This window comes from Balaenoptera acutorostrata, chromosome 1, assembly GCF_949987535.1.
Source record: "Balaenoptera acutorostrata chromosome 1, mBalAcu1.1, whole genome shotgun sequence".
In the NCBI taxonomy this organism is placed as follows: domain Eukaryota; kingdom Metazoa; phylum Chordata; class Mammalia; order Artiodactyla; family Balaenopteridae; genus Balaenoptera; species Balaenoptera acutorostrata.
Window position 1 is genome coordinate 193,852,277 of NC_080064.1, and position 16,981 is coordinate 193,869,257.

Consider the following 16,981-nt stretch of genomic DNA (forward strand, 5'->3'; position numbering starts at 1 on the left):
CCAATGGAAAAAGCCTCAAGTGAATAATAAAGATCTCATAATAGCTCTTAAGAATTCGTTAGATGGTAGAAGGCACTAAAATGAACTCCGGAGAGTTAAAAAGAAAAAAAAAAAAACTCTCATCTTCTGATAAGAAAAAATAATTAACCTGACTTAATGCACCCGCGAAGGCCTTCCATAAATCAGACCTTTGTACTCCAAGAGCCAGATTAAAACCATACATCAAAAGGGTATGTAGATATTGTCTCGTAAGCACACGCAGAGCGTTTCAGCCTCTGCGCGGCTGCAGGTCTCTGGGCGCGGGGGGGGGGGGGGGGGGAGTGTGAGATACGCACGGTGCTGAGTTTGCCGGAGGTGACGATGACGCGCCTCTCGTGCAGCATGCTGGCGAAGAGCTGCAGCATGTTGTTCGCGTCCACAGCCACAAAGTACTCCGTGAGGTTCCTCTGCGCAAGCCAGAGACAACTGTGTAAGTTACAGGGGAAGTACCTGATACGTTCGCCACACAGTCTGAAGTTCAAACAGTGTTAGGAGAATAAGTGGTATTCATTAAAACAACTGAATTTAATTCTATTCTGCTGCCACACAGGGCACGTACGTAGCCTTCTACTATTATTTGAAACATAGCCCTACTCCAGGAAAACATTCTCAGAGGGTGATCAGAGCATCACATCTTTCCCACCCTCCCTCCCCAGGCACCTGCAAAAGAAGCCTGTTTTCTGGGCCCCAACCTAGACCTGCTGAGTAGTAATCTTCAGAGTACAGACCCAGGAATCCATTTTCTAAACAAATACTGCCAGTGATTCTTACACACACTAAACTTTGAGAACTGCTGCTCCAGAAAATACATTTGAGTCTCCCTCTGTTTGCCAATCAGTTAGCAGGCAATATCATTGTCTGATACTATACACTATGTATAAGGCAATCACAGGATGAGATGGGTTTATAAAGCAGACCTTTGATTCTTTATTAAGGAAGATCTCGTTTATATCCCATGTCAGGCCTGCTTTATACCACTATAACCAAATAAAAGTTGGTGTTAATTTGATTCCTTAACACTTCAAATTGTTTTCCCCACATAGGAACAAAACTGGGGTAAGCTACGTTAACTTTCACTTTTAGATCCTCTCCTTCTTACTTACTTTTAATTTTCTGTACTCAAACTTAAGCCCATCAGAAAGCAACAAAGTGATAAAGAGACTGAATGAGAGATGACAATAGACTGAAACTGCAGTGCCAGGTGCACTATGACCCAGAAGGCTAAAACTTCTAGTTGAGCAAGAAACTAAGAAATCCAATTGTTTCTTCTATTTCTGTGAGGTACAAACTTTCCCAGAACAAACCAGTAATCACAGCAGGGCACATAAATGGAAACAGTGAGTGATGCTGAATTTGGTGGAGAGATTCATTTCCTGTTTTCTCTAGCTGAAGCACACCTCACCTTCCATTTCAACTCTTCATAATACAAAATTACTTTTATGTCATTCAACATTAATATTTTTCCTATAATCTCAAAGATAATATTTCTCAATGCAGAATGCTGCCTTATGTATAGGTCCTTGCTTTTTTTTTTTTTCCTCTTCCCTAAACAGGACTTTTTAAAAATAAAATATATTAATGGAAATGTAAAAATGTATATTCTCAGTGGCAGTTTTTCCTTAGAATGGTTCTTTAAAACTTTCAAAGTCACAGCGAAGTTCGTGAAGTTTGTTAAATCAAGCTATTAGCGGTTTATTAGTAAATTTAAGAAAGGTACGAAGGGGAGAGGCTAAAGCAAGAGACTGACTTGTATTAACAACCCTGATGTGAGGGGCAGGCGTGCATAAGTCAAGGCGGTCAGTCAGCCTCCAGGAAACCTAACAGACACCCCCAGCCCACGGTGGTCTCGCACAAGACTTGAGGGCCTGTGACGTGACCTGCTGATCTGATGGTCTATCCCAGGCCCACGGGAAGAGCGGCTGAAGGCAGTCTCTCACAGGAGTTAACTGGACTCATCTGTACCAAAAACGCCACTGACAGTCTCGGTTCGAAATTAGGAAATTTACAACTGTCTTCTTGGACTTTGTTCATTCACTTATAACCCACGTGCTTTTGGAAACCAAACACTCAGTAGGTTCAAAAACATTTTTGGAAGAACAGTAGAGTTCTGAGGAAAATAATACATATTCCTTAGGTTGATGTTTCCTTCACTTTGATTGAATTATTTCTACTAATTCATATTATCTTTCCAAAACAAAGCTGAAAAAAATTATGAAAGGAAATACTTCCTTTTCACACAGCGTCCAAAAGTGTACTTGTCAATTCCATTTATCCATGTAAACTTCTCTACAGAATTTTAATTTGTAATAACTACTAAAACACTGAAAATATTTCTAGTAAGCCTACAATCAGGACTCTAAATAAATGTCAAATGTAGCAATTTTATAATTTCTTGTAGTATCCTTCAAGCCTTACAAAACATGTATTACTTATATTAAAAATCAGGAAATCAAGTAGAGAACATCTAAAATTTGAACAGAGATATGTATATACAAGGAATCTAAATACTATGGTCATTTCACTAAAGTAACTATTTGCGTGAAAATATTTCCCACTGCACGTGTTCATTCCCCGCCAACAGGAGTCATCTCCTGAGACGTCTCTTCTGCCTGATCTGGGGAGCTCAGGACCTAACTGAACACAGACTATCCTACTGAACTATCTCAAATGGTAGAAATCGTTTTTCTCATATAATTTGTCTTATCTACAACCAGATACTAAGAAGGAGGTAAAGTAGCAGATACATAAAGAAGAAAAAGAGATAACATTATTCTTTATTTTTTCATTTTTTCTCACAGAGAGTTACAATGTTTTCTATTTCTCTACAAAGAAATCCTTAAACAGTGAGACCAAAATAAATAAATTTCATAATATCAGTAGAATAAAAACATAGAAAACTTACACTCTCTGGTATTGTTGGGAGTCCAGTTACATCAGGGGCAATGAAGTAGGAATGCTAATCAACAGAAATAAATCACATAAGAAAAGGAGAATTAAAATTTGGTAGCATTATGTATAATTTGAGATAAAAAATTTTAAAACATATCAACTAAATAAATACCAAGGACTGATGCTCAGGGTTTGTTGAATTTGAGAGATTCTTAAATGAGATAGCAGGTTTATATGAGATTTAACAATAACTTTCTCATACAAAAAGTTTAAGTGTTGGTTAAAAATATTTCATTTTAAAATTGAAGTGGGAATCCTAGAAAAAGTTTATTAAGACGAAAAAAAGCATATTACTGAAAAATAGATAGATAGATAATTGTAACACGTTTGGTTTAGGGAGCCTGGAAAAATAAGGCTTGTTTACCCAAGAATATATCAAAATCTATTGAGATTTTTGAGTTCCTACAGTTAAGTCCCCATAAATTTCTCTGGTACATATCAGCCACTATATTATTTAGAAAGCAGAAATAAAAAATAATTTTTTAATATTTAAAACTTCTTAAAAGGTAATTAACCCAAAATATGACTTTTATACACCCACTAAACAAATGTTAATTAGCTTCTATAATATTCAAAGCAATACAACAGTTCATAGACATATTTACACAAAAAGCATACTGTGCACACCTTCACGTTTCACAGAATGTTCCCAAATTTTACCACCCAGAATCAGAGTACAAGTCAATCATCAAAATCATTTTATTTTCTGTTCATATTCATCTACAAAATCATTTTACTATCTCACATAAGGACCTATTTAATATTGTCTTATAATTGAAGATTTGGGGGGAAAAACCCATTCTAGCCAATACTGAGCACCAGTGAACTCGTCAGAGCAAGGCAGGTTGGCACAATCATAGTGCATGACTTGCAGGGTGGAAGAACAAGGTCCTGAGACCTTGGACAAAACATGTGACAGACACCCATGTAGTGAGCCCACTGTGACATCACCACCACTGACATGAGGGTAAGCATGGATTTGGTCTCTATGAGCTACTTGTATTTGGATGGATTTTTAATAGCACTGTATTTCATAAAGCTATGCTTTAAAAAAGATAGTATAAACAGAAAATATAATCCGAATGATTAATTTTCTTAAAAGAAGCAAATTTACCACTTCCCAACGGACTAGAGTGAATCTTAAAGACATAGTGAAAGAAGTAATTAACTTCCCAATTTAACAGTGATTTTCAGAAGCCAATGTCCTTTGAACTCACCCGTGCTAGGGAGGGCTGATCTTTCAGAACTTGCTCACTGGCAATAAATATCTCTTGGTTCTTACAATACATAAGAGACAAAATGAGTATTTTACTTTCATGGGAGAAATTTACACAACAATTTGCTGTGTATTTGAGACAAACCCATGTAGTCACATTATCCGCTGAAAACATCTGAATAGCATTAATTACAAATGTTTTAAATGCTGATTTGCTAGTTCTATGCTAGAAAAATCTTGAAGTACTTTAATTCTCGACTGAGAGTACAGAATTCTGTGGATATTTAACGGCTTGGAAATGTACTTTCAAAATAAGCATTTACATTAGATATTAACATTTCATAAAATCTCTGTGATATTCTAGTGGTTATAATGTCAAGTCTTGAAAAACTCATGTGATGGAATTTTCATGAAATACAAAATTTTAAGAAAATCACAGCAGTTTCTCAAAACTTGTCATATTTTTATAATGGAAATTCTGCAGACAAACAAAAATTTCTTTTCCACTTATGGAGGAACAAAAATGCCTATGACCATCAATGTTAACCTGACATCACAATACTAAAACTGTACTAGTAGGTGAAGACAAGTGTTTTCATCCCAGTTTTGCTGGTCATTAACTGCACGGCACTGGCACGTGACTTTATAACCTGTTACTGAAGTCAAATGAAATTACTAAGTGGACTTTACATAAAGGTTTATCAACCAGTTGGATTTAACAATACCTAAGATATTGTATTGAGAACAGGTGAACAAGATTTGAAACCTATCACAGACTACTGATTCAAAAGCTTATATGTGAGGCTTAAAATATAAAAAATAACCATCAGACATAGAAATACAACACAGTCACTCAGATTCCTTTACCAAGATTATTTCAGATATAATAAAAATCCTCTCCTTATCAAATGAAACTTCGATTTACTAGCAACTAACATTCAAATAGCTTTTCGTGGTATATCTAAATATATCATTTCATAAAATTCCCCAAACGACTTTCTCAAAAACTGATTCACTAAATTTCTCAAATGGATAAAAGGGAACATCAAAAGAGATTAACTTTTTTGCCTCACATCACACATTTAGTGACTGTGATTTAAACCAAAATCTTCTAGTCTTTAGGTATTAAGAAGCCTAGACATCTTTGACTTACTTCTTATTAATAAAGGTAAAGTGTTTCAATATCCAGTATTTCTGAAATGTATTTTTATAAGATATTTAGTTACTCCTGAACAAATAAGACAGTCAAATTTAGAGAATACATTTTTATTTCTCAGCTCTCTGTTAATAGCTGCCTCTATCATCTTAGCACTTACATGTTTCCTTCACCAGTTAACAAAGTGTTAGAATCACTTCATACATACAACTCTCCCAAAGAAAAACACTTATTTTCAGAAAATCCAGAGCTTTTCTTCCTTCTCCGGGGCATTTTCCCTTGTCCTTTGTACTTCATTCCCACTAACTGTGGACCTGCATTCTTTTGGCTTCAGTGACTACAAATCTGAGTTTCTCCTTCACTGCCCCTTCCTCCAATCCTTTCCCTCCACCTGCTCTCTTCTTCCATACAACTTCTTTGGGCAATTAGACCTTACCCTCTGCTCTATCCTCTCTACATTCTGCCCTTTAAATCGCTCAGTTATTCCTACAACCACGTCTGCAGATGACTCCCCGATTTGGGTTAAAAATTCCAGGTTATCCTTAGCTTTCCAGCCCCCAATCTCTAAATGACTACATAACATTTATTTCCACTTTGGCATTAAGCAGCAAAAGAGGATGCAGACATAAAGGGGCAGAGAACGTTATGCTGTCACAACAAGGGAACATTTCACAAAGGTGGGAACTGAGCTAGTTCTAAAGATACACAGTCTACACGAGGTTTTAGAGAAAGCTGTACAACCGAGAAAGCACAATGTTCACTCGAGAAGATGAACAGAACACTGTGACCAGAGTAGAGGATCAATTCATGGGGAAGAAAACTGAGACAGAAAAGTGAAAAGCTGGATTGAGGCTAAGAAGTGGATGGTCCTGAAAGGCCAAATATTTGGACAAATTCTACTGAAAATGGGGGACGACTGAAGGTTTTCATCAGGGGACTTTATATAGTTGAAGGAAGTTTGATCTTACGGCCTTTAGAAGGGACTGGAAGGAGAAGCTGTAGACTAAGGGCTGCCTGAAGTGATGGGCACCCAGACCAGGCTGCTGCCAGTAGAAATATCAAGAAGGAAACCACAGAGGAGAGCACTGTGATCAAACAAAATTACAGGGGGAAATCTAAGCAAGAAGAAAGTTATTACCAAAGAAAGAAGGAAATAAGGCTAACAATTTCCTTATCTTGCAAAAAACCAAAAGACCTAGAAAGAGAAAAACAAATACCGTATGCTAACACATATATATGGAATCTAAAAAAAAAAAAAAAAAAAAAAGGTTCTGAAGAACCTAGGGGCAGGACAGGAATAAAGACGCAGACGTAGAGAATGGACTTGAGGACATGGGGAGGGGGAAGGGTAAGCTGGGACGAAGTGAGAGAGTGGCATGGAGTTATATATATTACCAAATGTGAAATAGATAGCTAGTGGGAAGCAGCCGCATAGCACAGGGAGATCAGCTCGGTGCTTTGTGACCACCTAGAGGGGTGGGGTAGGGAGAGTGGGAGGGAGACACAAGAGGGAGGGGATATGGGGATATATGTATACATAGAGCTGATTCACTTTGTTGTACAGCAGGAACTAACACACCACTGTAAAGCAATTATACTCCAATAAAGATGTTAAAAAAAAAAAACACCAAAAGACCTATTAACACGATTACATACATTTCAAATTGCTTTCTCCTTCAATTTCTCTTGCATCATTATATATTTTCCTTCCTTAATTAGAACAGTTTGTTATTTTGGAAGAACCAAAATCAACATAGGTAAATTTTAACATTCTATTATATGCCAAATTAATGAAGAAAATTAACGAAAACATTCATATTTTGTGATTATTAATTTTGAACACTTACAAAGCCTCCCAAAGTACCAGGGTGATTTTAGTTATAGACGGTACAGTTCATTAAAAGTTTCAGTGGTAAATAATCTATACCACCACAGCCTTACTGCTTTGAGAAACTTTAATCATATTTCCAGTATTTGGTGATTATATTAAAAGACGTATTGAAGTATGGGGAAAGAAAGAGTTTTTTAACCCAGAATCTTTATCATATAGTTGGTTATATAGTACATTTTCAATACTTATTATGTACTGTTTTCATTTTATGAAGGGTATTTGGTATTGTATACTGGTGTGGGTGTGGGTGTGTATTTCCTTATTATGGATAGATTTCACCTGAAAATCAATGTTCCTTGCAATCAAAATATTCTCAGATATTTGGTAACTTTTAGCATATAATTTAAAAATCTGTGATTTAACAACTACCGAAGTATACATCTATCGTATCATGTTACGATAGTTAAAGCATGTCAGAAAGCCTCAATATCACCATGTAGTAATGTCAGTACAGGCATTAAAGTCTTCCTGGGAGCATGGGTGGTGACTCAGCAGAGTTTCTAAACTGCTGTGACTCAAAACATCAATTACTGACTCAATACTTACCACACTCAAATTGACAGGAGTGTTTGCCTTTGGTACTGGCTGGCTATAGAGTGATTTGAGAGTTTCATTCAAATCATCTTCCTAGAGTTAAAAAAAAAAAAAAAAAAAAGTACATTTTATAAATGAAATAGGAACTAAGTAAATACAATTAAAACTACTTGACAAAATCAATCACTGTGCCTTCTCACTTCAGACATGTTTTATACAGGCAGACCCTGAAGATACGGCAGGCTCAGCTCCAGACTACCGCAATTAAGCAAATACAGCAATAACGTGAGTCTCATGCATTTTTCAGTATCCTAGTGCATATAAAAGTTATGTTTACACTACACTGTAGTATATTAAATGTGCAATACCATTATGTCTAAAAAAAACAATGTCATACCTTAATTTAAAATACTTTATTGCTAAACAATGCTAACCATCATCTGGGCCTTCAGCAAGTCGGAATCTTTTCACTGGCGGAGGGTTTGCCTAGATGTTGATGCTGCAGACTGATGAGGCTGGTGGGTGCTGAAGGGTGGGGCCGCCGTGGCAGTTTCTTCAAACAAGACAATAAACTTTGCTGCATCAATTGACTCTCCCTTTCATCGGCAGTCTGCGATGCTGTTTGATAGCATTTTACTCACAGTAGAACTTATTTCAAAATTGGAGTCAATCGTCTCAAACCCTGCTGCTGCTTCAGCAACTAAGCTCATGTTATATTCCGAATCCTTTGCTGTCATTTCAACAATCGTCACGGCATCTTCACCAGGAGCAGATTCCATCTCAAAAAGCCACTTTCTCTGCTCATCCATAAAGAAGCGATTCTTCTTCTGTTCAAGTTTTATCATGAGATTGCAGCAATTGTCACGTCTTCAGGCTCCATTTCTAATTCTCATTTCCTTGCTATTTCTACCACATCTGCAGTCACTTCCTCCGGTCAAGTCTTAAATCCCTCCAACTCAAAGTCATCCAATAGGGTTGGAATCAACTTATTCAAGCTCCAGCGAATATAGATATTTTACCTCTTCCCATGAACCAAAAGTGCTCTTAATGGCATCTAAAATGGTGAATCCTTCCCAGAGGGTTTTCAATTTACTGTGCCCAGATCCATCAGAGGAATCACTATCTGTGGCAGCTACAGTCTCCCGAAATGTATTTCTTAAATAATAAGACTTCATAATAAATTTAAAAATGATAAATACAATAAGTATAAATATAAACATAAATTTAAAATAATGATAATAATAAATAAGAGTCAAAATTACTTCTTGATCAACGGGCTGAAGAAAGGATGTTGTGTTAGCAGGCGTGAAGAAAACAATAATCTTGTTGTCCATTTCCATCAGAGCCCTTGGGTGAACAGGTGCACTGTCAATGAACAGTAACATTTTGAAAGGAATTGTTTTCTGAGCAGTAGGTCTCAACAGTGGGTTTAAAATATTCAGTAAACCATGTTGTAAACAGATGTGCTGTCATTCAGGCTTTGTTGTTCCATTTACAGAGCACAGGCAGAGTAGCTGCAGCATAATTCTTAAGGGTCCTAGGATTTTCGCAATAATAAATGAGCATTGGCTTCAACTTAAAGTCACCAGCTGCACTAGCCCCTAAGGAGAGAGTCAGCCTGTCCTTTGAAGCTTTGAAAAGTAGGCACTGACTTCTCCTCTCCAGCTATGAAAGTCCTAGACGGCATCTTCTTCCAATAGAAGGCTGTTTCCTCTACACTGAAAATCTGTTGTTTAGTGCAGCCACCTTCATTAATTATCTTAGGAGATCTCCTGGATAACTTGCTGCAGCTTCTACATCAGCACTTGCTGCTTCACCTTGCACTTTATGTTAAAGAGATGGCTTCTTTCCTTAAACCTCATTAAAGCAACCTCTGCCAGCTTCAGTCTTTCCTTCTGCAGCCTCTTCGCCCCTCTCAGCCTTCGCAGAGTTGAGGAGAGGTAGGACCTTGCTGTGGATGAGGCTTTGGCTTAAAGGAATGTTGTGGCTGGTTTGATCTTCTATCCAGACCACTAGAACTTTCTCCATATCAGCAATAAGGCTGTTTTGCTTTCTTACCATTCATGGGTTCACTGAAGTAGTACTTTTAATTTGCTTCAAGAACTTTTCCTTTGCATTCACAACTTGGCTAACTATTTGGTGCAGAGGAACGCTTGCATTTTCCATGTTAATTTTAAAATCACAAACCTAGTTTTTAAGAAATAGGTACAATTTAAGTAAGATTATTGTACTAAGATGCAACTTTGATGCAAGATGCAAATATTCTAAATACTTCTTTTCTAAGAAGCTCTTAGTTACTACTTGCCCCATGATAAATGGGATTATGTAAAATATATAACACATCTACTTTATGGGATTTGTACAGTAATAATGTACCTTGATGTGCACACTCACTTTTCTGAAATACACATACAAATGAAGTAATAAATATGTGAAGGTAGCTTCTCATATACATAGTTATTTTTATTCTCTCTTAAAATGTTTATGTTGGGAGAATAAACCAAAGGTAAAGGCAGTTGTTCAAAGAAGTTAATCATTCATTTTAAGGGATATGGATACAAGACACACATGACTTCTCACAATCTCTCTTATAACTTGACTATGAAAACTTAATAATTCAGATCTCTACAAATTCTTGCAAAAGTGTGTACTCAAAACTGCCTATTTGGGCCTCCCTGGTGGCGCAGTGGTTGAGAATCTGCCTGCCAATGCAGGGGACACGGGTTCGAGCCCTGGTCTGGGAAGATCCCACATGCCGCGGAGCGACTAAGCCCGTGAGCCACAATTGCTGAGCCTGCGCATCTGGAGCCTGTGCTCCGCAACGGGAGAGGCCACGATAGTGAGAGGCCCGCGCACCGCGATGAAGAGTGGCCCCCACTTGCCGCAACTAGAGAAAGCCCTCACACAGAAACGAAGACCCAACACAGCCATAAATAAATAAATAAATAAATAAAATTAAAAAAAAAAAAAACTGCCTATTTTCCTTAGTGTATATATGTCAATGTTACTCTCACTTCACCCCAGCTTCCCCCTCTCCCCCGTGTCCTCAAGTCCATTCTCTACGTCTACGAATGTAAAATAGATAGCTAGTGGGAAGCAGCAGCATAGCACAGGGAGATCAGCTCGGTGCTTTGTGACCACCTAGAGGGGTGGGATAGGGAGGGTGGGAGGGAGGCTCAAGAGGGAGGGGATATGGGGATATATGTATGCATATGGCTGATTCACTTTGTTATACAACAGAAACTAACACAGTGTTGTGAAGCAATTATACTCCAATGAAGATCTATTAAAAAAACCCAAAACTGCCTATTTGAAATTCTCTTTAGAATGACCTAAAAAGAAGGACTCTAAAGCATTCATCACTTGACCATTTAAGCAATGAAATATACCACAGGATATTCTGGATGATACTGATGTTCTGTGTGTACAAAATTCTTATGGAAACAAATTTTTTAAAAGTCTAGCTTTTAAGAATCCTTTGTAGTTGCCTAATGCTGATCAGGTAAGGATAACTGACTGTGAATCTAAATTCCAATCTAAATACCCTGTGGCACTGAATTAACAATGAAAAGAAAAATTATTACAGTCATAGATTTACTTCCAGTTATTGATTAATACTGTGAACTTATTTTTTTCCACTAATTAGGAACACAAATGTAGTCTCCCTCACGTCCTCTCTTCAGGAAACCACAGTATGTTTTTTTACATATTCCAGTACTACATATGGTCTCAGGGAGCATATGACATACAATAAGTATAAGTATTAAGTTTCTGAAGGTAACGTATTCAGAAGTTGGACATCTAATACAATTAATGTTGGTTCCACATGTTTACTCAAAAACACAAAGAACAAGAAACTATCATGAAGTAGAATTCTGGTTTTGAGTTTTCAATGCAATAATTGAATACTGTTATTTCCAGTTATTTTCTTAGGAAAATGAATAACTGAATAGTTTATATATAAAATTGTACAAGTGTAAAATGACCTTCTAATGAATATTTCACAGAATTAAGTACATCAAGTGTAGAGAGGGAAATGTTTACACACACAGCACACACACACAAACCCTGGACTTTTGACAAACACTAAAAACATGCTATTATGTTATAATAGTAAACTTTGATTGCCAAATTAGGAGATTGCTCACTAGAAGAGTAAAAGAAGTGTCTTAATTTATTAATAATACATTTAAATTCTATTTAATAAAAAGTATCTGGAGTAGTATTTGTATTGAGTTTAGGTCTGTTTTTAAAGATATTTACACTGAATCTTAAAAGATGAGTGTTCTACCAGTGTTCTAGGAAATTTAAGTGGCTCCAATAAGTGGATAGTATATTGTGTGTAGAAAAGTGGGAGCAGATAAGCCAGGAAGGACTATCAGATGCCAGATCATGAAGCTTCTAATATGTCAAGCTGCACACATGTTTAGATTTTATTCTAAGGAAGAAAAGGAGCCACTGAGAGGATTATAAGCAAGCAGTAAAATAATATAATCAGGTTTCAGAAAGATCATTCTTAGAGATCAGAATATGGTGGTACTTACAACTAAGAATGTGTATAAGATGCCCATAAGTCATTTCTAGAGAGAAGAGAAAAGAAAACTAAGAACATAAGAACACCAAAATTATAGGTGTAGATAAAGGAAAAAGTTCAAAGAAAGACTGAGGCTATAACTAAAAGCAAAGAAAACAATGTCAGATGACCAAACAAAATACAGTCTCAAGTGTGGAGGAGTATCAAGTAAGAATTTAAGCAGATAGCCAGAGACCAGAAAATATACCCTACATTTCAAAATTAGAAATCAACAACAGGCAATCATTGCAGATTTTTTTTAAAAAAACTTTTATTTGAATTAAATTGCATCAAATAGCACAGCTAATATCTTAGTAGATTAGTCCTTGTTTAAAATAGGGAAGAATGATTAAGGGGAAAATTTACAAACTATCATCCCAGAGAAGTTCATTAATTCAAAGCAAACTTCAGTTTCTGTTTTGTTTTTATTTTTAAGAAAAAAGGATAAAGATGTAAAGATAAATATAAGAGCTAAAGCTATAAAATTCTTAGAAGAAAAAAAGAAAGCTTCATGACATTGGATTTGAAAATTATTTCTTGACATGACACCAGAAGCACAAAGCAACAGAAGAAAAAAACAGATAAATTGGACTTCATGAAAGTTAAAAACTTTTGTGCATCAAAGGACACTATCAACAAAGTAAAAAGACAACCCACAGAATGGGAGAAAATATTTGCAAATCATATACCTGATAAAGGATTAGTATCTGAATATGTAAATAACTCCCACTCCTCAACAACATGAAGACATGATTAAAAAATGGCAAAGGACTTGAATAAATAATTCTCCAAAGAAGATATACAATGACCAATAAGCACATGAAAAGACTGTATTGCTAATGTTTACGGAAATGCACGTGAAAGCCACAATCATATACCACTTCACACCCATTAGGATGGCCATTATAAAAACAAAACAAAACGAAAACAAAAAATAACTGCTGGGGAGGATATGGGGAAACTGGAACCCTGTGCATTGCTCGTGGGAATGTAAATTGATGCACCCACTGTGGAAAATGTTACAGCAGTTCTCCAAAAAGTTAAACACGGAATTACCACGTTATTCAGCAGTTCTACTTCTGGGTATATACTCAAAAGAATACACGGACTCAAACAGTTACTTGTACACCCACGTTCATAGCAGCTTTGTTCACAACAGCCGAAAGGTGGAAGCAACCCAAGTGTTCATCTAAATATGAATGAATAAACAAAATGTGGTGTGTGAATAACGGAATATTATTCACCCTTAAACAGGGAGGAAATTCTGACATATACTACAACATGGATGAACTCTGAAACATGAAGTGAAATAAGCCAGTCACAGAAGGACCTATATTGTATCATTCTACTTATACGAGGTACATGGTCCGATGCAGACAGACAGAAAGTAGTACGATGGTTGTTGCCAGGGACTTGGCAAGGGCAGGGAGGAATGGGAAGTTGCTGTTTAATGGGTAGAGAGATTCAATTTGGGAAGTAAAAAGGTTGTAAAGATGATGGTATTGATGACTGCAGAACAATGTGAATGTATTTAATGGTACAGAACTGTACAATTAAAGACAGCTAAAATGGTAAATTTCATGTTAGGTGTATTTTACCACAATTTTAAAAATGGGGAAAAAACATGACTTACCAGTTCCTTAGCCAAGTAATCTGCCAGAGTATTTAGAAGCTTGTAATATACTTCAAACCATGGCAGGTAACTGTAAAAAAAAAAAAAAAAAAAAAAAACCTTTAAAAATGTGTGTGTGTGTGTGTATATATATATATGTATCATTTAGAATCAAGAAACAAGATGGCAAAATAAACACCAAATCTAGATTATTTCAAACAGGTTGATCCTGGAGGGCAAAAAAGAACTATACCCATGTTCTCTTTACTGTTACAGTAAAATTTTACATATAATCTACTATTAGTTTTCATAAAGTAATCAGAATCCAAAGTTCCATTATAAAGGTTATTCATTACACACTTCTATTTTATGTTAGCAGCACCGAAAATCACTTAATCCCATTGCGTAGTATGCATGGTATGAGTGCACCAAAAGCACTCATAGAATAAAAATTAACCACTGTAATAAGATAATATCAAATAAAAACTAATTTTAAAAAGCTTTTAAAACAAAGATATAATCATTTCTTTTTAAATATTACTGAATTAAGTATATAAAAAATAGAATTATGTGCTTATTAATTAAATCAATTCTTTGGAAATTGATGTTTACATAGGATGGTAAATTTCAAAATAAATCAATACAAGTAAGAAAGCCTATTTTTAAAATTGTAAATATTATAAATAGCATTTAAGTATCAAAAACACATGTAATTTAAAAATCATTTTGATTCATTTTGCTAGACACAAATATAATTAATTTTATGAAAGCAAAATACTAAATCCAAAAATCAATTGTACAAAATAAAATCTGTACTCCTTTTCAAATTAAGGTATGTATATTTAAAATCTATCCAAAGTTTTTAATTGTATATTAAAATGTACACTTTTCACATATAAGAAGAGTAAATCACAAAACACACCAGTGTAGTTAATTATCAGTTAACAAATACTCATTTTTTTCTTCAGAGAATGACTACAACAGACTACTTTTTAAGCGAAAAAAGTGTGATATTTTTACTACACAATTATATACTGACAAGAGTACAGATACACAAAACAGATTTAATAATCAATGACTAGAGCTTAGAAAAACAGCATCCTTTCTGCATTTTTTTCATATAATGTCTGATTTATTAGTGACCATGAATGATGCTTTTTAATTAGGAGTAGCCTAAAGTCATAACAAAAGAACAGTCAGGTAAACGACAGTATCCTTACTCAGCAGAATGCTATAGAGTTCTTTAAAATGATCATTATAAATAGTAAGTAATGATATAAAAGATGCCTATCATATTTAAAAATATCTACCAACTTTTCATTAAATCTAGCATATTGAGTAGTACATCCATTTATCTCTGTGCCCTTTGGAAATGCCACTAAAATGACTGTAAATAAATAAAAAGGGTATAAATTAATGAGGACAAGACAAATGCAATAGAAAGCAACACAGGTGAATGGCTTTGTAAAGGTGGTAAGCAAGCAAAGAATAACTGACTTTGCAGAAAAGAGAAAACCAAAACCTGAGTGTCAACAGAAGGGAAAATGACCATTAGCCAATAGACTGGCCCCCACAGGATCCTGAAACACTGACCTGGGAATCTCTCAAAGGAAAAAAACACCTCAAAGGCCCTATATTTTCTTGTGAAACCAACCACTGCACATACAATGATGCTAATTCAGTTTAGTGCCTCTATCTTAAATATAAATTAACGGTCCAACCACCAGAAATTTGAGGAAATACAGACATCAATACAAACATAAAAGGAACTCCAAGTAAACAAAGACAATACAAACATCAGGTGAAAGTTTTAAAACTTATCATTAATATCCACAGGAGCTGAATAAAGAACAGGACGCTTCTTTTTTTTTTTTATTGTTCTAATCTAGTATTTATTTTTTTTATTTTTTATTTTTTAACATCTTTATTGGAGTATAATTGCTTTACAGTGGTGTGTTAGTTTCTGCTTTATAACAAAGTGAACCAGTTATAACATATACATATGTCCCCGTATCTCTTCCCTCTTGCGTCTCCCTCCCTCCCACCCTCCCTATCCCACCCCTCTAGGTGGTCACAAAGCACCGAGCTGATCTCCCTGTGCTATGCGGCTGCTTCCCACTAGCTATCTATTTTACGTTTGGTAGTGTATATATGGAAGCAACCTAACTGTCCATCGACAGATGAATGGCTAAAGAAGATGTGGCACATATATACAATGGACTATTACTCAGCCATAAAAAGAAACGAAATTGAGTTATTTGTAGTGAGGTGGATGGACCTAGAGTCTGTCATACAGAGTGAAGTAAGTCAGAAAGAGAAAAACAAATACCGTATGCTAACACATATATATGGAATCTAAGAAAAAAATAAGAAAAAAAAAAAAAAAGGTCATGAAGAACCTAGGGGCAAGATGGGAAGAACAGGATGCTTTAAACAAAATGAAATCTAAAAAAGGAGAAAGAAGTGAAAAAATAAATTTTTGACAATAAGAACAAGTTCTTAGAAATTCAAAATACAAATGCTGAAAAAAATTAAAATCAATAGAAAGATTAGAAACTAAATGACGAATATCTCCTAGGAGCTAGGATAAAGAGACGAACTGATAGAAAATAAGAGTAAATATTAAAATATCAGTGTATCAATCTCGACTATCATGTAGTTGACTAATAGTGGTTCTAAAAAGAAAAAAGTGGGAAAAAAGAAAATTTCTTTTTAAAAATTACTAGAAAAATCCCAGAACTTTAGACATGAGTTTCCACATTGAAAGTGCCACCGGGGTAACTGTAAAATAAATGAGCCAAACCAGAGTATCACAGTGAAATTCCAGAACAGGGGCGACAGAAAAGCACCTAAGAATTTCCAAAGAGACAAAACAGGTAGCGTACGAAGGCATCAAATCCAAAATGTCCCTGAACCTCTGTCTCAACAGCAATTCTGGGAAGTCAGAAGATAATGCCTCCAAAAGGCAGAGGTTAAATCCCTTGCAACCTAGAATTCTTTGTCCAGAGAAA

General features: G+C 35.6%; 1 protein-coding gene across 4 annotated transcripts in view; it reads right to left on the minus strand.

Annotated features, from left to right (window-relative positions):
• DENND1B (DENN domain containing 1B) overlaps positions 1-16,981 on the minus strand; it is a 258,142-nt gene that overhangs the window by 128,829 nt on the left and 112,332 nt on the right. For 2 of the 4 annotated variants that reach the window (XM_057549273.1, XM_057549259.1), the window contains exons 6-10: positions 13,992-14,061; positions 7,798-7,878; positions 4,206-4,265; positions 2,942-2,995; positions 336-446 (exon numbers count right to left, since the gene is read on the minus strand). In XM_057549273.1, the coding sequence (XP_057405256.1) occupies positions 336-446; positions 2,942-2,995; positions 4,206-4,265; positions 7,798-7,878; positions 13,992-14,061 (376 nt within the window). Of the gene's footprint in view, positions 1-335; positions 447-2,941; positions 2,996-4,205; positions 4,266-7,797; positions 7,879-12,329; positions 12,366-13,991; positions 14,062-16,981 lie in introns of those variants that run through there. The other 2 variants (XM_007167271.2, XM_057549265.1) reach the window with 2 other exon arrangements.